Consider the following 23,671-nt stretch of genomic DNA (forward strand, 5'->3'; position numbering starts at 1 on the left):
CAGGCAAAGTATTGCCCACCAGCACACTTGAGTTGGGCTTTGGGATTGCATGCAGAGAGTTTTCATGCATGAGTCTGACTGCTGCTGGCAGCACAGGGTGATTCCCCAGCCTGTTTCCCAGTGTGGGAAGCAGCTCCCAGGCTTGGTTTTCTTCCTAGCCAGGTTCCCCTTGTGTGGATCTGGTCATACATACCGTGTTCAAGGCAAGTTCTGAGCTGACTTGTCAGTGCATTTAAACCTAGCTCTATCTGACCACACCTATGGGCATTCCCCTTCAAGGCAAGTCACAATTAAGTAGAAATGTGCACATCCTGATGACACCTTAATGCCTTGGTTATTGCTGCCTCTATTGGTGCCTAGCACTGCACTGTTCATATTTGCTTTCCTGGATTATTCCCCTTTAGTTCAGGATTTACCTGAAAAACGTTACAGGTAGGAACTGAAGAAAGGTATGAAGAGTCACCTCTCTCCTTTTTTCCTTCCAAAAGTCTCCATCTATCACTGCTAGATGAAAATGTGCCTGCTGTGTACAGCTTCTCCTCGTTCCTTGAGTAGACCCCTGTGATTCTCTCATCCCATTCTCTCTATAGAATATACCTGCTCCTTTTGATGTAATTCTTCTTTTTTTTTTTTTAACACCGACTATTTTGTTTCCGTGTCACTTTTTTCAGTTTGGATTTTCTGCCAGTAGGGTATCTGGCAATACGTACATCTGGCAAGCTACATTGGGAGCTCCGGTTGCTGGAGGTGAGCAGGCTGAATGTTTTGATGAGTAATAGTCACAGATGAACGCCTATATTCTGATAGTTGCCAGAAAGTTACAAAACTACACATCCCTTGGTCCTTTAAAGTTCCTCTGAGCTGATCCTCTGGTGTAAAGCATTTTTGTAGCTCAGAGTAACTAGCCAGGAAAAGATTGTTAGTGCTTAGATGCACTGTAGGGGTACTCCATATCCTGGATAATGGTTCAGAGATGTGACCAACTGAGAAGGTCGCAGCTATGACAGCCTTAGATTTAAGTTAATCCCTGGGTGCCAAAACAACCCCTGAAAGCTGCTGTCAGTCTGCAGAACACAGAACAACCTTCAGCCTAGGTCCCTAGTCTTTCAAGATGGAAAACAGAATTACCTGTAGAAGTGCTAGAACTGGAGACCATAATGCCTTTATTCCCCTCTGCACTAACAACTGCTTGATTGAAGAGAAAATCTGAGTTCTGAAGCCTTTAGACCAATAATGGTGTCACAAAGCTCAGGTAGTGCCTTTAAGGCAACCTGGCATCTCCTGGAAGTCATCATGCCACATTAGGGATCTATGGGTAGTTCCTGCACAGCACACAAAGAGAATTGGGCTTATAAAAATTGGACCCTAGTAGCCAGCACACTGAGCAGTGAGCAGCTTAAGTTTACACCTGGGAATGCAGTGAGAGGAGTTTAAGTCTCCTCTGTCTCAAGAAGTGAGATGCTAGACTACAAACCTCAGAAAGGCATAATTTCCCAGCTCTTGTTAGTGATCCCTGAGCAAACACCTCCAGTTCCTGCAGGAGAAGGTGGCAGCCAGAGGAACATCTCAATTACATGTCCCAGTGGTGTGTAGGTGTGACCTGGGCACCTTTACAGTGAGTTTTACTGACAATTACGTGCTAAGGAAATTCAGTTGTCTGCAGGGTTATGTAAATACAGGTTCTCAGAACAAAAGCAATTACATACTGGCATTCAGCCTAGGGCCTTTTCTGGATTGTATCTTGAATCAATGCTAAATTGTGCCTTGCCTATGAGGGAGGACACAGGCTGGTACAGAGTCTAATCACTCTCTTCCCACTTTTTCCATCCTTAGTAAAAGCAGTTACAAATCTAGTGAGAATACTGTGCATTTTTTATATTGTCAGTTATCAAATGTACATTTTACCACTCTGCCTCCAACAGGCCATAATAAGAGAAAAGCACCTAGAAGACAGGATATGCCAATTGTACTACATGATTGAAATTTTAATTTAAAATTCTGCCGAAGAAAGCAAGATAGAAATAACATAACCTGTATGACACAGTGTCCCAGTCTCAGATAACACAAAGTGAAAGAATTAAGGTTTGTAAGACACAGACGAAGATAAGAAAGGTGTTCTAGCTTAGCAAAGACTTTTATTCTGAGCTGCTTTCCTCCTCCTCAGGAGACGAGGAAAAAAGAGGGATGCAGCAGAGGCACAAAGCAATGAAAGCAAGCAAGTGAACAGAGACCAGTTCTAGTTTAACCTAGGAGAGGGTCAAAAGATAGCCTGGGTGCATCTATGGAAATTCTCCATCATTCATAAAAGCCTATGGTTTGTCATTCATTCCACTACATGTATTTCAAAAAAATATTCTGCATTTAGTCCACTGTTCTTAATAAAATTCTGAGGGATCAACCACACAAACAAGCAGTTCACACTCATTTCTCAAAACTTGGGTGCTCCAGCTGGTTTTAACTGGAGTGTCCAGCTCCCTCATACATTGTCTCAGGGTATTCACAGGAGTATTCACAGGAATATCGTTCAAGCTAAACGGCACAATTTAAGAACTGGTGACCTGGAGGATGAGAAGAGTGGCCAGCAACAGCCAAGAAAGTTTTCTGGTAGGAGGAAAAAGTGGTGTTGAGTCCCCCTGAATCCACAGGTCCTGAGGCAGCTCATGACACTGACTTTCATATCTAGAAGTGTAAGTTACTGTCTACACCACATTTACAGCCAGGATAGGAGATTGCCTGATGTTGTTGTCTAACAGCTAATGCCTAGTCTCCTAGTAGGCAAACTTGGATCTTGCTATGGGGTGTGTCGTGACTGTGGTATAGATCATGAGTGTTATTGCATTGAGAGCCTGGCAGGAGCACGGGTACAAGCTTCACCCACAGCACAGCCCTGTGATCGCTGCCCAGAGAAGCAACAGGGACAGGGCAATCATAGGGGGAATCTGCACATCTCTCTCATGAAGAGTCTTGGAGATGTGACATTATAAATGGTTAAGGTGAATAGATGTGTCTGTCCTGAATCTACCAGGCTCTTTCCAAAAGCAAGACGTTTTTGAATACCAGAATCTAATTTGCTTTATTTTCATGTTACAACCTCCCTTTGACCTTTTAAAATATTTTACATTTTCTCACAATCCATAGCCTGATTTAACGTACTATTTACTACCATTGGCCTATTAACTACCATTAAATATACCATTCTGCTATTGGAAAACATATGACAGACTACCTTAAGCTGGTATCTGCCATTTGAACATTAAAATATGGTTAATAGATTTACCATAGGTTAATAGATGTAATAGCCTGTTTTGTTGGACTTTTGTGTACTAGGTTAATGGTGTGACAGGTATTGTGCAATAACCTCATAGAAAAGAACTGTTCTGTCACAAGTTAGGTCTATACACGGATGGATAAAAGCTGTCATTCCCCTATTTCCATACCTTAAATGCTTCGGCTAATGAGCTTTTATTAGGAACAATCCTGTTTCCACTGGACTGAAAACAAAAGCTTTAAACAATTATAACTGAAGAGCTATTGGGATAATCCAGGACTGAATTTTGGATGGCCAAAGTCTTTTATGTAAAATGAACCATAAGTAACTCATTGTATTATAATGCTGTTTATTGGATATTAAAATTGTCTATAAGTAAACATCATTCCCTAATTTCAAATATAGGGAAACTGAGGAACAAGAAAGCAAAGGAACTTGTCATCATTAAGCATTTAAACAAGCTTAGGCTCTCTATTCAATGCTGTATTCACTAGTCCTACCGCCTACTTATTTAGCAGCAGAAAATGTTTACTTGGAAGAAAAATGCCATTTTTTGTTGGCAAGAAACTTCCTGAGTCAGATCCTGAACCAAAAATCAAGACTGTTTTGCGCTTTCTTTCTTGAGAAACAAATGACATTGCTTTCTGTTTCTTTATCAAGAAATATTAGGCTTTTCTTCCTAATAAAATGAGATTTGTTCACATGACTTTCAAGGAAAAAGAAGTCAGACAGGAGCTACTGTTAAACATCTTTTTATTGTAGTCTTTAATGTACATGCAGAATTAAAAAAAAAAGTGTCAGTTATATCTGTAAGCACATAACAATTGGATCAGCAATGTATTTGGATTAGGGACTAATAACTCTAAGTGAACAGACATCTTTCAGGATATACAGTTTATATGGTAAATCAAGAAGGTTTTCTTCAGAGTGATTTTCCTCATAAAAAGAGAAAATATTTCTTGTTTACAATCTCGCTTGTTTTTAATACTGAAAAAAATCTATAATAGTACACTCTCCATTATGTACATAGAAAAACATAAAACTATATCCATACCAGTGTCTGTTTTAAATGCAAACAATAGTAGTTAATAGCTCTGTAATTTTTTGTGCACCCTCTCCCCTTTCCCTCCCCCCGTAAAAAAATGCAGCATTTTCTAAAGTTTTCCATGCTTTGGCAGAAATTGAACCGAAGGCACTCCTGTGTTAGGTAAAGCAATATGTGAAATATCAGCGCTAAATAAAAAAAGCTGTAGGTGTACCAGACAGCTCCATGCTCATCCCAAGGGCCAAACCTTGCGCTCTCCAAGGTCAAGAGCTGGTTTGCTGGAGATCCCACCTGGAGCGGGCTCAGGCCCCAGGCTGGTTTACAATAAAGCTGATTAGCCTCACAACTATTTTTACAAATGCTTCACGCAAACCGTATGGGGATGCAGAGAGCATCTCTGAACACAGTACTATCACGAGGGCAAAAAGCTCCTGCAGGTCACAGCATCAGAACGTGTCGCAAAGGCTTCACTTTCCAGGCCTTGCACTTGGCAACACGGTAGTTTCACACAACACCCTCCATTTAAGACTTTCTGATGTTGCAGCTCAGCTGAAAACACACACACCAACCCAGAAATGTGAAGTTTCTAAACCATCTCTTTTGATGGATTAGTTTAGACTCAGCAAAGCGTCAATTCTGCTGAAAATAATCTGCGTGCTAGTGGCATGCTGACTTCTGCTGATGGGGAAGATTTGAAAGCTGATAGAAAAGTTTCTCTTAGGAGCAGCTCCTCCTTGGCCTCACGTGGCTTGTGTTTGGCACACCTTCATTTTTCTTGCAACTCAGGGTTATCTCTGGCATACCTGCAATATGTGTTTATATGAATACTTTGCAAAAACAAAAAGAAGCCTATGAGATAAGCACCTAAATGCTCGCTAAGGGATGTGTCATAAGGCACAGTCAGGAAAACATTTCTGTAATGACCAGTTTTAGTTCTCAACTGCAGTTTGCTTCTGCAATCCTAGCAAAGGTGGAGAAATGACTGCATGCAAACTTCCAAGAGAGAATAAGACAAAAAGGCACTGATCAAAGCTTTTTATACACATGAAAAGATTTCACATGTCAATGTCTCCAACCTGATAAAGTGTTAGATTTTCAGGACATATATTAGTTCAGCAATTTGTTTACTTAACTAATTTATTCATAGTGCACCATATCTGACCATGACTGTAAATAGCTGCAGTCAACTGACAATCCAATTGAAAAAGAACATTCTGCTAAAACCTGCCAGCTGGTCATGTTCATTCTGCTGCAATAGCTCTGTGCTCTTTGGCCACAATAAAATGAATGGCTTTGTAGTGTTGGAAAGCATTTTTGTCGTTCTTCAGTATCACTGTGGATTTATCTCACAAGAAATGAAGGGTGAGATAAAAAGGCAACCAACAGCACTTCAGCTTCTGAATTGAACAGCCAGCAAAATGATATGCAGCTGGCATGGAAGAATAGCCATTTAAGGTTAGTTAGAAATGCAGACTGAAGGGGGAAAAAAAAGAAAAGAAAAAAAAAAGGCAAGTAGTCCAGTAAGAACAAAAGGTAGAATAAGAAATTGAGCAAGTGATTATTTGTTTTGGGCCAGTATATCCACCACCAGTTGCTGTATGTTGCTTTAGGAAACATGAAACTGGCACCAAAATACTCCAAACAACACAAAACCCCCACCCCCTTCCTAGGCTGATAGCTCTCCTTGAAATGTCCCTCAAATCTCTTTCTGTACTGTGGCTCGGATGCTGCTGAACATTTTCCCTATCGCCTCAAACAGTGGGTCGCAGAACGTGTGGATGCAGATCGAATAGACGCGGCTAATGCACTGGATCTCAATCAGGTAGCTCCTTATGCACGGCACCACTGCCCAGATGTGCAGGAATGACAAAATGGCAAAGTAGATGCCCCAGACGAGAGCCATAGGAATGCCAAAGAGAGCTGACAGTAAACGATAAAACCAGTATTTCGTTACAGTGAAGGTGGTAAAACTGGCCTTCCAAATCCCATCAAAGCTGTGTGTTCCCTCTGGCTCAGCAATCACATCTTCAAAATCAATCTGCAGCAAAGAACACAAAGTCAGGTCAGTCAGACGTTTGCATCAAGGGTAGGTTCCAGAAACCTCTTTCCTGGAGAGCAATGGTCCCCCCCAACAAAACACCAAAGAATGTACTTCCTACATCCCAACATGATTCGACCCATTTTAACACATCATTTAAGCCAAGGATCTTTTCAGGGACTATCTTTTTCCAGTGACTACCAGGGAGCCTCGATGATTAGCTCAAAATTAGACATCTAACTTCTAGATGGAGATGAACTGTCCACAATATATTTTCCTCATCTCCTACAGCCCTAAGGGTATGGAGTGCCCTTGAAGTCTACTTAAGGGATGAACCAGGTGAACAGAATCATCATGCTTTCATTGCCTAACTTAACCATTTCACATCTTTACAAATGGAATAAATGCAGTCACTACTTTGACTTTTTACACACCTCAAGCACGCATCAATAAAATGTGTTTTATTCATCTGAATTATCCCATCTTTCCTTGTATATCATTCCTGAATTTTCACCGTGAATAATTGGTGAGGCTAGTTATTTAAACATATACTTTGAAACAAGCATATATAGTTGTTAACAGTCTGAAAAATAAAATGCTGGATTTAGATCTGTATCAGGTGGAGTTCCTCCTTAGTCTGAAAGGGTTAGGGAGCTCCTTCATCTTATTAAATGTAAGGAGACTCTTCATATTAGAGTAATTTTGTTCTAGCCTATCCTGTTTATGTGATAACATTCTGTTCATGAAAGACACGGCCAGGATAATATATTAATATTTAGAAGGAATACACTCTTCCATATATTTCGTAGTTTTGACTATTATTCATAAATAGTTCAAAAAGTCACCTAAGGAAGCAGTGCATTCCAACAGGCATATTTTACCGCTCTCTGTTGAAATACTGAGCTATTCAGGAAGCTTAATTGTCATAACATTTCTATTAGAAAATTAACAGAATAGTGATGATAATTCAGTTCCACATCACACAAACGTGTTTGATATAACCCACAATACAGGATATTTAATTTTTTCAGCACAACCAATTGCATAGGTACCGCATTCAACAGGAAAAAAGAACATCACAACACTATTCCTTTGCAAGAAACTAAATGACTGTTTAAATCAGATGAAAGAAAAAAAGAAATTGCATTCCTGGGACTGGATCCCAAACTGAGATGATGTTGCTGCCGTACGTGAAGATTTACAGGAGTAGGCTAAGTATGATATGGGCCAGTGGCCTGAGAAACTCAGGCAACAGTATCTTAGCAGGCTGGAAGGAGGTGAATATACATACACTCAGTATAAGTATTGCTTATACTGCAAGAAAAGGCTCACAATCACTTCATTTAATCTAAAATACACATAAAAATGGGAAAGAACTCCTCCCTCTCTCCTGTTGTGTCTTCAATCACCTCCAAACAGAAGTTACCAACAAAGGGAAAAATGCTATAAAACCACTGGACTTTCCAGTTTCTTAAACAAAAAAGATAATTCCAAAGCAAAACTGCACAGTCTAGGTGCAATTTACTTGAAGGGCTTGAAAGTCTTTGGGAGGAAATTTCTGATCAGCTGTGATATCAAATATCTTGAATGCCTAACATCAGGCTAGCTTAATTCAACATACTACTGGGCCTAAATATTACTCCCTGCCAGCACTTCTCTCTAGACATCATATAATGCAAACTATAAAGCTCCTCTTTATCTGCTACTCTGAACTAAGCTCTAGTGATCTGAAAGTGATCTACAATTCTTCGGGATGGGAATTCACCATCATCATCACCATCACACCTAAAGGTAGCATTTGGGTTGAAATTCTGTCTCCACAGAAACCAATGGCAGACTTTGCACTGGTGGAGTACCCGAGCACACCTCAGTGATGCACACTTGTCCCTAAAGGTGTGCAGAGCCAAAAGTCTGTCTGGACTTTCTGAAACTGGACAGCATAATTTTAAGTAATAGCTATAAAAAGAGAAAATTAAAAGAGATTTTGAATCACTCTTCTGCAATAGTTCTATGGGTATGAAATAACCTCTGCTTCTGTAGGTTGAGTGCATGAATTTTTGGTACACATAGTAGAAAACAGTTTCCTTGAAATCAGTGTCTAAAGACAGCATAGAAAGTACATTACATTCACTGTTGAGTGAACCCAGGAAATGGGAAATTATTTGGGCTCTGTAATCTCAGTGGGTGTAAGATTGAAGCTCTGGTGGAAATAACTAATTCTGGGAAAGACATCACAGGCAACAACATGCTCTCTATTTTCATTGTGGGGTTATTAGATATAAAAGTTCATGTTTGGGGACTAAACAACTGACAAAAAAATAGCTTTATGAAGTACATTGGCCATAAAATAGTTACATGAATCAGTCATTAAAAGTTAGCTGCAGTCTAGTAAGACAGAGCAAGGAACTTTCCTGCATGTATTATGATCTTTTTACCAAATGAATCAGATGTCCTTGTATCAACCACGGGATTTTAGGACTGCGTCATGAAAGAAAGAAGAAAAGGTTGTAGATGTATACATGGTGAAGTCAATAATATCTACTGATGATGACATCCAATTGTCTTCTATATATTCCTGCCCTCCCACCCCCCCAAAAAGATGATTTCAAGATCTGCATATTGTTCACTGAAATCAATCTCATTCAAGTGAGTACACATGTTGGAAAAATGTGTGCCTGAGTTTATGGAGCAAGTATATTTCCTTTTTGGAATACACATGGAAGCATACCTATAGTATCTGTTTCTGCAGCTATTCAAAAGCAAACTTTTCATTGTAGCCCATATCCCATGTTAGCTCGTTTTCAAAGTGAATGAGTGTTGGCTTATTATAAATGTTTGCCTTGAAATCAGATAATAAAAATATGCAGATGATGGCAAAACCCAAGATGATTACTGAAAAAAAAGTTGCTTCCCACAAAATGCTACTACATGAAGACTACATGGTTGAGCATAGCCCTCTTATCCTAAAACTTCTGGAAATTTATTGCATGCTTCCCTCCAGTTGATGTGATCCTTGGCAGAGCCAGTTCGTGCACACAGCCATTGTACAGCAGTTCAGTGAATTGAGGACTATTCAGGGTCATGCCTAAAGTCTTTTTTATTCAGTTCAGTTATGGTGGAGTCTATCTTGTATTTTTTCAACTGGCTGATAAGGGAAATATTAAATCTCAGCAGGAAAGCAAGTTTGCATTGAGCTCCATCATCCTTTTCATGGTTACATCTTTAGTATAGCTAAGTGGGACCTATTTATCAGCAAAGCATACTTTTGGCATGCAAAAAGAAACCATAGGTTAATGTGAATTTCCTAGAACTTTTAAAATAAATATTAAGACTGGCCCATAATTTGATTCCTTTCAAAATAATTCATTATAATGAATGTTTTACTGAAAATATCAAAGCCAGTAAACTCATTGGTTTTCAAATCAGATAGATAGTAAACTTTCTGTAATCTTGATTCTCAGTAACTAATGTTTTTAGCCTGTTGTGCACTCCAAGATGTCCATGGAGTTAATCCCGGGGAGCTGACAGAAGAATCATGCCATATAACATTTCCAGATGGACAGTCTTGTCCTCATTCCAGGAGATGATGCTAATATTAGAACATTTATGATATATCTTTGGCCAGGATTTACCAGATCAAGTCATACACGGTTGTCCTAAAAGTACTCAGGAATCAATCTGTCTGTGAGATGATAATAGTGGTGTATTCATGCCACCACCAATTGTCAGGAGGTTACTTTCTTGGAGCAATTTCAACAGCTCTCGGAATGTTTCTACCAATGCGCAGAAGCTGAATAGATGGCCCTGTAGGAACCATAGCTGATGTCTCACTACCATATCTTTCCCATTTCATTATTCCTCAAGTCCCATGTTCCACATTGCTCCAGTTTGAATAAAGGAGATACCAAACTGAACTTGAGAGCAAAAAGACAGAAAAACAGCCCAGCAACTCTAAAAACTCTCAGCTGAATACAGTGTTAAAATGAAGCTGTTATCTCCCTGAAAGCCGTAAGAGTGTTATGAAATTACATACATGTCAAGAGAGTCCAGCTACAACTGGAACACAAACCTCTGCGGTGCTGTCCAAAACCAGACTGACTCACAGCAGTGCACAGTCTAAATAAAGATAAGCAAGGGGTTGAGGTAATCTGGGCTCTTCTACTTCTCAGCTGCTAACAGATCACGTACAGATCCACTGGCTGGGAAACACTATATTTATTTCACTGTTCAGGCAGTACAGATAAGTCCTTACGCTGCAGGAACTGAGATATCACCCAGATTCTTCCTGCACTGAACCACTCCCATGAAAGATCCTGTTTTTAACTCCTAGGGATCAGTCCTCCACAGTTCCATCAGTTCTCCACAGGAGAAGTAGGTGACTGGATGCATTTTGCCTTGCTGTGGGTTACATTTACATCACTCAGATTACTCACTTCTCAGTCCCTCCTATTACTCTCCTCTGGTTTGTAGTTCAGTAGCACTCAGTGACGGTGATATCAGACTGATAACGGGAGTCCAACTGAACTAAGTAAAGTAAAAATAGGACTGACAGGAGAAACAGAAGTGGCCAGAAATATGATCCTAGGGAAGAAAGACACTCCAATTTCTGGAAATGAATCTACCTGGCTTGCAAGGATAAGATACCTTTTTTAGGGTATTGTTCTCAAGGCCACTTTTGCCAAAGCATCATGTGCATGTAGATCTGTGAAGAACTCTGTTTTATGTACATAAAGGCATGCTTAGGTTAGGCACAGGTCTTGCTCAGTAGGTTGCACGTTCAGCATGCAGGTTGTTCCTCCAGAGCTGTCAGGGTGTGCTGTGAAATCATGTTGAGTTATTTGCCAAGCTAATGAAAATACAGGCACGTTCACTTGCGACAAAGAGAGAAGGAAAGGAAATTTGTTTTGACCTTCTAAAGGATGCTAATAACTCACTACAGCCTTCTGTTTCAGCCAAAGCTATTAAACACTATCAACTCCTGTTCCATGCCTACAATACACTTCCTGACTTCAGCTATTCTTTGTTTCCTAGTATTCAGTTTGGTAAAGCCAGTTTTTACATTGCTTGAAGCTTTTGTCTCATTCTGCTACGAGAATTACCACAGCTCCTTTTGCTCTGCATATGTTTATGAAACTTTTATCAGGAAATTAAGGAACTTGCTTTGATTCTAAAGATTTATTTACAAGAAAGGGAAACAGTATAGGGAATTTATCTTCTTTTTTCAAAGTCTGTTTAAAGAAAAAAACTATTAATTAAAAATGCTTAGCAGTGTGAAGTTACTGGGTTTTTCTACAAAAACCCCATCTGACTCAAGAATATATGACTCATATATGAAAATAGCTGACCTTGCCGCTTTAGCCCCAATGTATCAAAACCTGGGAGGCTGGAAAGGTGTGTTAAATGCCAACCTCAAACTGCCTTCTTACCAGTTGTGCTTCTCCTCAAAAGTTTGTTCTTTGAGGTATGTAATATCCATTACATCACAGAAAAATTTACTGTGCTGAGTCTATCAGAAAAAAATTAAGGCCATCAGCATTTTATGGGGGCTTTGACCTAATCCACATTTCTGTGACTGTAACTATAATTATTCAAATCTTTGTGTGTGGTAGCTGTGTGCTGCTACTGTGCTCACAGCAGGCAGTTTGCATAGACAGGCACCAGCACTGCTCCACTGAGGAGGAACCCAAAGAAGCGCTAAGGATGCCTACGTTTTTGAGTGCCATCAATATCTTTTGGAGTCAGTGGAAGGATGCTCAGATCCTTACTGGATCTCTCTTGGTTGTTCACTAATACACCCAATCAGGCAAACCACTCAAATACGCACACAACCTGAAAAAAGTGAACTGTCCCACTGATGTCAATATGCTTACATGCTCTGCCAGACCAGGGCTATAGACAAGTCTGAAGCATATTTATACAAGAAAGAGTCACAAGTTAGTTTTCTTTATATTTTTACCACAGAGTATGGAAACTGTATTTACTGCTTACCCTGTGCTGTTTTTAAACAGGCTTTTCCCTGATAGCAAGTAAGTATAATATTGTTTCACCATATTATATTGTATTGTGTCCCTTTAAGACCTGAAACAGACATATAGAAAAAAGCAGATATGATTTTTTTTCTGTTGTGATAAATGCAATTTGTAAAATATCCCAACACATTCCATGGCCTTTAAAGAAACATTCAACAGAAGAAAATGTATAAAAGATCAAAAAACAACAAGCTGTTCTATGGCATGAGTCACATTTGGGAGGTGACATTCAGGACAGGTGCAGCACCACTAACTTTGGAGAAGGCTGTGGTGTGTGTTCATTATTAGTTTTTGTACTTCTATATACTATTTGTAACTTAAAAATTTCCAGTTACAGTGCTTGGAGAACAAAGGCATCACAGCAGCAGAAAAAGAAAGTTAAGCAATAAGCTCACAACCATTCTGTTAAATCACTGATATCAGCTAAACATCCAAATGTTTCCCTGACCCTTTGAAATACCATGTTTCCACATCTGCTGATGCTTGTCTTCCTGACTGCTGCCACAGTTTATCAGAGAATGATGAAAAAGCGTACAAGGTTGATTCTACTGAATCCGAGGGAAAGAGCATGGGAGGTCTTGGCACTTCTCAGAGCAAAGCTGCTCTTCTCCCTTTGTTGACCTCCCAGACACCAGGAGACTTGTTCACCCTTTTAAGAGCACTGTGTAATCCCCATCTGGCAAATGTTTACCTGCAGTTACATAGAGAAGCTAGTACTTTGTTCCTGAAAATACAGTTTCATGATGCCTAGATGTCCTACTTCCTCATTAATCATTGTTTTCAACAGCAAACATTAGGTGCTGTCAGGTGTGTAGTAAAAGCAAAACTCATTCCATTCCAGAGTATTTATAGGAGCCTCAGGCTATAGCATGGGTGACTACAAAACATGAACATCCAGCAGCGTTCAGAGATGGGATAAGTTCCATCACAAGACAAGAAATCACCTTGGCTCTTGGTATGGTAGCAAGAATCTAACAAGGGAACCCCACGAGTCCCTCCAGGCTGGGGTGCAGCAAGATTAGGCTCTGCCTGTCAACCTTGAACTCTGTCGTCAGAGCACACTGCTCTTCTGGGGACTTGCCAGATCAGCAGGCACAACACTCACTCCTTTGCACAAAAAAAAGAGATGCCATGAGCGCAGACGGCTATGGCTAGGACCACAGTTTTTGTGTAAGGCTGGTTAAGTGCAGAAAAATGACAAACAAGTAATTCCAAAGTGAATGAAACCTTAAACAAGCAAGCAGAATTGTTCCACCCCAGTTACTTGTTCAAACTGACCAACGAATCTGCCTTACATTCCCTTTCTCTCTGTGCCTGCTTTCCATAATATGGGAAGGAAAGTGTTCTGCTGGCAGATCTCTTAATGGAAATAGTGAATCTTTCCTGAGTACTATACAGTTTGCCAGAAAAGCAAACAATGCTTTAACAAACAAGGACATTCACATTGGAAAGTAGAGTTGAAGGACTACGCTCTTCAAGCCAGAAAAGAAAACCAGTCCAGTCAGGAGTGACCCCTACTGCACACACAACAAATATTCAAATGGATTGTGAACAATTTTAAATAAAGCCATAACTTAGAAAAAGATGGTGACTGCAGATCACCATTTCACAAGCTGAAAATTAATGAAAATAGCCAAAAAATAATTTGCTATTAATTACCGAGAGAACAACGTCCTGCTCCCTGCCCATGCTGAATTACTCATTACATACCAGAGAAGCCCTGGTGATGGGCTTTGTTTTATCAGATGGGCAGGCTCATCAAAATCTGTGGAAGTACTTGTGAGAAAAATGCGACTGATGCCAATGGGTCAGCACTGCAGCAACCAGCCATTCTCCAGAGATCTCTTCCTGAAGCACTTGCCTGTCCTGTCTCAATATAGTCCAGCAGAAGGAAAGACTAGCAGCTTCAAGTAGACATCTGCACTCTGAAACACAGCAAAGCTTCCTGTGCAGGTGGAGATATCATGTCAGCCAGTTCCTTGGAAAATATGTTGATATTGTCGGAGTGAGCAGTCAGAAAATAAAGTGGCTGTTTTCCTCCCTGGAACGTGGGCTGCTGGGAGACTATTACACCCTTCCCAAAGAGAAACTCTGAAGAAGCTTTCTTCATTTCATTATTTGTTTCATGTTCCACAGTTCCTTGTTTGATACAGCTATTTTAGCAAAGAACTCTGATACGTCCGTATGTATGTACATCCACATATGTGCGTCCATCTGTATGTTTAAAGAGGTATATTCATCAACATGACCACTGGGATGAAGTTTTGACTACACTAAAGATAATGGGAATTCTTTTATTGATTCCAGTGGAGTCTGGAGTTAACTAGAATCCAGAAACATTAATAAAAGTAAAGATACCATCTAAACAGATATTACATTTTTATATTATATTTTATTTTATACATACAATATAGATATATTATGTTTTATATTGCCCTCAATGCAGGTTTACAGACCTGCTATTAAGGTAATAAACTGCTATTAAGTATAACTTTTTAGAACCTGCTCTAGTTTCATCCCTCCTAAATTTAGGCAATAATAGGAAATGGAAATATAGTGACCTTAGACTCTTTAGTAGTGTGTGGAGAGAGACAGGCAGCTGTGGAGGGTGCTTTAGATCTGGAAACCACTTTTTTCTCTGTATCATTTTAAAGGCAGCCTAAGGAGAAGAGACTCTTAACTAGGTATACTACCCACAAACACATTCCTGTTAACTGCTGCAATTCTTTTTAGCAAATCTGTGTAACTTGTTCTCACCTTTTCCCTCTTTTCTACCTGAATATGCTTATTGCTGACAGTGAGTGTGCAGTGATGCTCAGCTGCCCTTCCATTCCTTTAAAAAAAATTTGCCTCTGCATTTCTCCTGTTAGAAGGTTGTCTTTCTTATGGAAGTTACTGATCCTTAAATACAAGGTAACTATTTCTTTAGAATTTCATAAAAATCAAGATATCATTAGTCTACAGTTCTGGTCTTGTCATGAACTGCACAAGACAGAGATATATGAACTTGGAATTCATAAAACAACAGGAGACTTTACAGCTGAGGTCTACCAGAGATATTAACCTGATCTTGATGGAAAACTGATTTTTTTTTTTTTTTCAGCATTTGTTTGAATTTTGAGAAAGGATTTCAAAGCTGTCAGAGGAAGTGTTGCAATCCGTCTACGAGATTCCCTTAGGCTTTTTTGGAACTCCAAGTATAAATTCAGCACAGCAGGAGTTTAGACAGGGAATGTGATGCTTTCACCTTCAGCTGTGAGAGCATCTTCTCACTTCTTATCTATGAAGCTGAATTTGTCAGTTCCCATTTATTTGAAAATAAAGTACATAGGCCAGATAAATAGAAGACTACGGACAAGCCCCATCCTTGTACAGCCCCACTAACATCTATAGCACAGCTCCTTGACTATCTTGAATAAAATTGGGTGCAAGTTTTATCAATTAATGTGCTCATTAGAGTGCAGATAGTGGTACCGAAACTTTTTGAATGCTAATCAAATGCTAATGACATAACTGCTGACAAGAATGTTGTTGCATAAAATTCAAAGTTTGTTTTGAAATTATCAAAAGACATTTTCATAAGAAATCTGCCAGAAAAGCATAATAGGACTAACAGAGTTAAACGTGCCTCCTCAATAAATCAAATGAAATTAAATGGCATAACTTCTCTTCCATCTCCAAATTACAAATTCTTTTTAGTCCAAGATGGTTTTTATTACTGTTGGTTGTCTGGAAAAGAAAAGAGAGATGGTAGTTCTGGATCAAAAAAGCTCAAAAAATCAATTGCCGATGTAGATTTCATCCCGCTCTGTTTATCACAAGGGTATTTGAGAGCTGTGGGAAATACAAACTTATCTTAGTTTAGAATTATAGCTCTCTTCAGTTTTCCAGAGATCACAAGTTTTACAGAATCATCCAAGTTCATTTGTATTTTCTTCTCTCTGTTGCCTAAAATACAACAAAGATCAAATTCTCACTGGGGACCCCATAGGCAGACCACTCTACTATACACATGTATCCTTCTTCCCCTTGGAGAGTTTTGGATTTCAGTAATTTTTTTTATTGTTTTAGACATCCATACTCTCCGCAACAGAAGACCATATTTCTATCCATATAGTGGGCTAAAAATTCTGAAACTAATTCAAATTGATCTAAAATTTTCTAACGTATAATCTGGATTCTATTGAATTTATCAGAAAGCAAAAGTATTTGTCTCTTTGGAATCTGAGAGAGTGTCCAATAAATTCTACCAAAAGGAACATCCATGCTGAATCGTTGGCCCTGTCCCCATGGCCATCAAATGAACATTTTCTTATGGAGTTATGAGTCATGTTCATCATGCTAAGCAAGAAGACAGTGCATAAGGCTTTAATAATACTATGAGCTTAAACGTAAACACTTTTTTTTTTGAGAAAGAAGCTTTCATTAGAACAGATGCCATTATTATCTGCAATCTTATGGACATTCAGATATTCCACGTCTGGGAACTCCTAAGTAATGTGCAAGAAAACTGTTTTTCAGAACTCTAAAACCTCGCTCATTCCTTGTATAAGCCGGCATTCGTAATGCCTTGAGTTGTTAATCTCTCACTCCTAGACTAGCCTTGGAAGAAATATTTGAAACAGAATTGTATCATGTGGGTAGCCGAAGTCAAACATTTGAATATTCTTGCATTTTAAATCTAAACCCCACAGCTGGACATTAATATGACACAAAGTTTCAGAATCAATTCATTTAAATGCAGATGTGTGAAGGTAAGGTGCCATATCTAAGCTACATGTATCATCAATGGAGAGAAATATGCACTCTGAGAGCGCCGCTAGTCCTGCCATATGGTTAGGTCCAAACTCTGTGATGTGAATCTGTCTCCAGAAGCACCTAACTTCCATCACTGCCAACAGCAAAAGCCCAGATGACGAGCTCGGATTAGAACACACACACACACATTTATATTTATATATATATATTATATTTATATATTTATAAATATATAAATATATATTTATTATATATATAAAATGTATATTTATATATTTATATAGAGGTATTTAAACATATATATTTATATTGATGCATTTAAATGTATATATCTATTTTCATGGGTCTTTTAACAATATCTGAAAACAGATAACAGGGATCTGCATTAAATTTAATTTAATTCCTTGTTTCAGAAGAAGCACCTGACTGAGCTCTGCTTTTCGCTAGTATCACTGTGTTGAAGAGCAGAATTCTGTTCCTCCCAGGTTGACGCCTGCTGTCACATCAGAGTGGCAGCCCTCAACGCCCTCCCATCCGAAAAGAGCAGGGGATGATGCCTGCTTTCCTTCCAGGAGGTTCTCAGGTGTGCAGATGGGAGGTGCTCTGCCTAGTCATCTCTCTATGCATCTTACATTGTGCTCATTGCAAGAGGGAGGGACTGCAATTGTGAAGCATTAAATAAAATGGTAAACTGCTTTTTAAATAATCCTCTCTTTTTATTAGAAAGCAGCAGACGTGGTAAATGGCTTTAAAATGGCTGAGTAATACCTTCCCCCCTCATGCCTACACAAGGGTGTTATGGTATTTGTCAACATCTGACTAAAAATTCCAGACTTTTCCTTGCAGTGAGCTGAATGCCCTTAACTGCATTAGCTTTAAGTGGAAGGCATGAATACATAACTGTTTAAAACTTGGTACAAAAGCTCTGCATCCTTACATCTGTAGCCAAGTACTGGAATTTTTTTTCCGGAGAGAAAAGAACTCTTATGCAACAAACAGCAGATAGACACCACTTGTCTAAAACAAAATAATAATTATGTTCTGGATGGCAGACCAGACACAGGCCTTTCTTCCTGGCACACCACCGCAGGAAAAAACTGTCATCTGGCTGCAGATGTGACTGCATGTTTGGTCCTCACTAGTCCCAAAGGAGTAGACTTTGCAGGGTTGGCTGCAAGGTCCATCCCCAACCTGAGCAAGGCACTGAGAAGTGAAAGCTGCAGGAACACTGTTTCCCTCCTCTGTTTCTTCCAAAGTCAGTAAACTTTGTGCAGAATTGGCCACAGGTACTTTGAGAAACTTTGAACTCCAAGAGTTGGAAGGCTGTCATTTAGCCATACTCCGGAAAACACAAATACTGTGTTGGGAAACAGGAAGAGCAAAAGCTGAATTTCAGGCACCTTCATGCGAATGCTGCATCAATGGGGAATGAATGTGAGAAAAAAAAATGATCAGCTTTCTATCCTGTCTGTTGCGTCTCATCACACACAAATAAAAGCTGTGGGACACAAGCCCAAGAGTGGAATCGTCCAATGAAGGACATATGAAATAGATACAACTGTGAGACAAAATAGCTGTATAATCACCAGTGACTCCTGGAGAGCTCTCAGGTGCACAGAGGCTGTTTCTCCCTGGCTAGATTCCCTCCTTGCCTCCTGCATGACTAGCCAACTTCAAAAGCCAATGCCTTAAGGCATGGGACCACTGTTGCACATTCTCCCACTGCCAAGGTGACGCACGAGGGCAGTAGCATGAGGAAGAAACTCCTTCCTTTCCACTCCCCGGTGAAGGAACTGGAACAGGAAGGAAACTCTGGTGATTTTACTAGATCGTGCTTCCTCCAGCACAGAGCTGCCAACTCCATTGTTTGTGGACCTCAGGTTTGGTAAGGCCTCATTTCCACCCCTCTCTGAACAGAAATCCAGTCATTTGACACACTTTTCTGGAAATGTCCCAGCACTTCACCTCCACTTGGTAGCTAACTTGAAGATCAAATGTTTGCAAAGTTGAGGTCACCAATAATTTTTGATATAAAGCTGCTCCATGTGTCTAGTTTTTATGCAAGGATCTTGACTGGGTCTCATCCTCTTGGCTGGATCCCTACCCTATTGCTGTCTGCACCATGCATCTGCTGCAGAGGAAGCTGTGCAGATGCTGTGTGTTGCTCTTCAACGGAAGACATCTCCTGCTTCTCACAAGCAAGGGTTATTTTTAAAATGTGCTATGGGAAGTATTTGAATGCAGACAACACTGAGGCCTTTTAGAGAGCTGCTTACAGAGCAGATTCCTCGTTCTCTGTCTAATCATTTCTATTTCATGGCTGACTGATTTGTCCCCCGTTTCCATGCTATTGTGCCTCATAGTCAAGTGGCAAGAAATGCATTAAATTCTGCGTAAAAAGCAGACAGTTCTGAATCTAGAAAAATACAATGGCTCTAAACAAAATTGAGCTAAGCCTGAACCATACTTCTGGCTTTACAACGCTCCTGAACACTTTTTTTTCTCCGACTTTCAGTACCCGACTGAGACTGGGATGCCTTCTGTTATACAAGCGCATTTTTTACACTCTCTCTGATGATTTACAGATGAAGAAAGGCAGATGCATGACAGAAGGGGACCCGAGGCTGATGGCTAAGGCAGGAACTGAATCTGTGTATCTTCACCCCAATCCAAGCCTGTCCCCTAAGCACTGGGTCTGAACTTTATTGCTACATTGCTGAACCTGAAAGCAGTGTCCAAATAAACTCAAATTGTGCCAAAATTCCTCTCTCTACTTTTCAGGTTGGACCTATCCATGAAATACTTATAAAAATCAAAGTAATTCTTATTCATTCTTGTAACAAGACACAAAATGTTGCTTTACGATGCCCACATTTTTTACAAATATTGCAGTTTTTATGATGCAAAATGGATCCTGTCTGGTTAACATCAAATTCATTTTGATACATTCCTGTGTCTTGATGCAACTACATGCACTACCAGGAGCTCACTTGCTGACACAGAGGCGGCACCAGAATTCTGGCTGTTTGCTGGTTTTCAATGAATGTGTTGGTCCACGATTATTTCAAAAGGATGAACTGAAAAGCTTGTTTTTCCATTCCTATAATTCTTACTTTTCAACTTTCTTTTGGATGATTGGACGTAACAAGCTTTCTTAATCATTGCCCCAGTGGGAGGGAGAGAGGGCAGGATGGGCTTTGTACGCTTCAGTTTCTTTCAAGTCCATTAGGAGTTTTTTCCATCAGTGGTCTCCCTCTTTTCCCAGCAGGATCTTTCTTTCCCCAGTGAAGTTTGTGGACACTCGGATTCTGACTTGCTTGGGGGCTATGACTCATCCTCAGACGGTTTGGTTGCTTTGGGGACTTCTTCTGTTGATGTACGCAACAAGCCATGATGCAGTCTCATTCTTAAGCTCTTGCATTCCTTGTCTACTTCAGGGTAGAAGAAAAACGAATTGCTCTCTCCTTTTTAAAATCAACCATTTTAATGGAAGTTTCGTACCATTAGGCACAGAGATGATTTTTTCTAAACAAATAAAAACTTCGTGCCTTTTCTTTCTAGATTGCAAAGCTGACAATGGCTCCTTAAAGATATAGCCTGCTCTGAGGGATAATTCTTAGCCTTGACCCAGCACGGTGGCTAGTCATACTCAGCACCTTCAAACTGTGTTGAAGTCAGTAGAATTTGAGGTTACTCGGGACCTTGCTATATTGTCTGCATATAGCATGAATCATTTTACTGTCATACATTCAGGAACCAGAATCCAACCTTTTGATTCTCTGGAAACAATGCAATATTTATCTTTTTCAATAACAGGTCTTCCTGATCAACAAACATGGTGAATTGCACACACTTTGACTCTGCTGGACACTAAATAAGCCAGTTAGTGGCATAGTCACCCACTACAGCAGGGCAACTCCTATTTTTCCTAGGTTCTGACGAGCCCAGATGACAGAATCCTCAATTTTCACACATATAGTATAAAATCCATCTAAGAGAAAAAATAGCTCTATGATTTTCTGACCCAAGTGACTTCAAGCAAAAATCTCCATCGACCCTGATTTGTCAAAACAGTCAAACTTGGATTTAAAAACATGAACAAAACATCTAGGCAAGGGCACAGTTACATTTTGCTTAGCTTGATCCATTTATCATTTCTTGATGGAAGGAAAACCACCAAGGAAAACAAAACAAGGACACAAATCCAAACGACCACCAGGACCTCTGATTTTGCACCCGCTTGGCTGAGGGAGGGTGATCTGTCCCGCAGGCCGTGCCCAGCTGCACAGCGAGCTCAGACTGCACCGGTTCGGTGCCACCTCCCTGCCCTGCCTCTAAACGTGCCCGAGGGAAGGAAAATCCCTCTGCCCGTGTTACTTAAGGTCACGCAACTTTCCCCCCCCACCCCGCCCCCGCTCTCCCGGTCCCGGGCAGGACGCCCCGGCTGCAGGGCTGACCTGCCGGCACGCAGCTGCCCCGGCCCGGTGTCCCCCCGGCGGGGAGAGCAGGGGCAGCCCGCGGGGGGAGCAGCCCCGCTGTGCTCCAGCGCGACCCGCCGCTGCAAGATGCTCCGGCGGGCTGCCCTGTCCCGCTGCCCCCTCTCCCCTGCACCCGCTCCCTTTTCTTTAAAATAAAAAAAAGTTAAATAAATTACGAACACCCCCCTGGCCTCTTCCCTCTTGCAGCAGGTGCAGGGAAGCGGCTGGCGGGCTGCTGTCGCCCCGGCAGTGCCCGCGTACTCTGCCTCGGCTGGACGGGCATCGCCCCTCGCCCCGTCCCGCCTCGGCCCCCTCACCTTGACCACGTCGTCGTTGAGGTGCTTGGGGTCTCGGTTGACCAGGTCGATCTCTTTGGTGTGCACGTCGCGCACCGCCTTTTCGCTCAGCTCATCTGTCGTCATCTTGTTGTTGGGCTTGTAGATGTTGCCCTGCTCCCTGATGGGCGCCGTGTACAGAAAGCCCTGCGGAGAGGGGAGAGGGAGAGCGGGCGGGAGGGGTGAGCCGAGGCGGGGAGGGGAGGGCAGGGCAGGGCAGGGCCGCGCCGCGCCGCGCAGGGGGGCGGGCTGGGGGAGGCGGCCCCGGGTCCGCGGGGTGCGCGGAGCGGCGGGAGGCTGGCTGCGGGGCGGCTCTCGCCCCGGCTATTTAACGGCGGCCGCGGGGCGCGCACTACACCCCCGCGGCGCCAGGCACGGCGCTGGCTCCCGCTCCTGCCGCCAGGCGTCCCCGGCCCCGCGCCCCCCGCACCGCGCCCGGCCCCGCTCCCCGCGCCGCTGCCCCAGGGCGGAGCGCAGCCACCCCTCGGGCAGGTAGAGGGGGGCGCAGCCGTGACCCGCACGGGCAGCGAGGGGAGCGGCGGGGGCTCTCCGCGAAGCGCCCTCCCCGTACCGCCCTCCCCACCCTGCCCTCCCCATAGCGCCCTCGGCGCGCGGGCCGCGGGCGGCGCACTCACCGTATCCCTTCACACCGTCTCCCTCGCTATACTGCCCTCATTATACCGCCCTCCCCGCACGGCCATCACCGTGCCCCCTTCACACCGTCTCCCTCACGATACTGCCCTCATTATACCGCCCTCCCCGCACGGCCATCACCGTGTCCCTTCACCCCGGCGCCCTCGCCGTAGCGCCCTCCATATACCGCCCTCACCGTACGGCCGCCACCACGGCGCCCTTACCGCGTCCCCGGCCCCGCCGCAGGGGACGAGCGCCCCGTGTCCCTCTGCCCCGCTGTCCCTGCCCGCAGGTGCCCGGTTGTCCGCCCTCCCCGTCAGGCGCCGGCCGCGGGGTCCCCGCCGATCTGCCCCGGCACCCCGCTGCCCTGCAGCGGGCGGGTTGGTCGGGGCGGGCAGAGCCGCCGCAGGTACTCGGCGCCGGGCGGGAGGGCGGCGGGGCAGCCAGCGGGGCGCTCGCAGCGTCCCGGCTCCATCCCCGCGGCGGTCCTACCTCCGAGTCTACGTATTTGGTACCGGACATGCTGCCCCGGGCTGGCTGGCGGCTCTGCCGCGGGTCTCTCCGCGCTATAACTTGTAGGACCGGAGGCAGGAGGATCCCGCTCTGCGGAGCGGCCGGCCAGGGGGAGGTAGCTGGGAGGGTGACGGCTGGCCGCCGGCCAGGGGCTGCTCCCTGCCTTCGGCTGGGGTGGATGACAAGCCGCGGTAGGGCCCGGCATATCGCAACACGGCTGGGGGCGGGAGGGGAAAGCAGCCCTGCCCCGGCAACCTGGAAGCGGGCGGACCCGCTCCCGGATGCCTGGGCCACGCCGCGCAGGGACAGGGACACGATAGGGACAGGGACAGGGACAGGGTCCCCTCCGCGCCGCCCTCCCTGCCCCGGCCGCCCTCGACCCCCGGCAGCAGGACCCCGCCGCTGGGCTGAGGGGGGCGCCGGTGCCTGCGTGCGGCAGAGCCGCCCGGGCGGGCGGGCGGGGGACGCGAGGGGGCAAGGGGGGGCAAGGAAGCAATGAGGAGATGGAAAACTTTAGTTGTGTTTCACGTCCAGAGGCGAGCGAGGCGTTTGTAGGGCCCCCGCCCTCCCGCCC

At 43.0% G+C, this 23,671-nt stretch overlaps 1 protein-coding gene across 2 annotated transcripts; it reads right to left on the reverse strand.

Annotated features, from left to right (window-relative positions):
* Positions 1-4,004: 4,004 nt before the first annotated feature.
* Positions 4,005-23,190, reverse strand: CAV1 (caveolin 1). 2 transcript variants are annotated; one of them, XM_068400873.1, is made up of 3 exons: positions 23,077-23,190; positions 21,934-22,098; positions 4,005-6,351 (listed from the first exon to the last, which is right to left on the reverse strand). In XM_068400873.1, exons 1-3 carry the CDS (start codon positions 23,104-23,106, stop codon positions 6,010-6,012), a joined length of 537 nt encoding a protein of 178 aa, XP_068256974.1. In that variant the 5' UTR covers positions 23,107-23,190; the 3' UTR covers positions 4,005-6,009. The 2 variants fall into 2 exon arrangements, with proteins under 2 accessions (XP_068256974.1, XP_068256975.1); XM_068400874.1 differs by lacking the exon at positions 23,077-23,190 and adding an exon at positions 22,809-22,981.
* Between the last annotated feature and the right edge of the window lie 481 nt (positions 23,191-23,671).

This window comes from Nyctibius grandis, chromosome 5 (assembly GCF_013368605.1).
Source record: "Nyctibius grandis isolate bNycGra1 chromosome 5, bNycGra1.pri, whole genome shotgun sequence".
Lineage (NCBI taxonomy): Eukaryota > Metazoa > Chordata > Aves > Nyctibiiformes > Nyctibiidae > Nyctibius > Nyctibius grandis.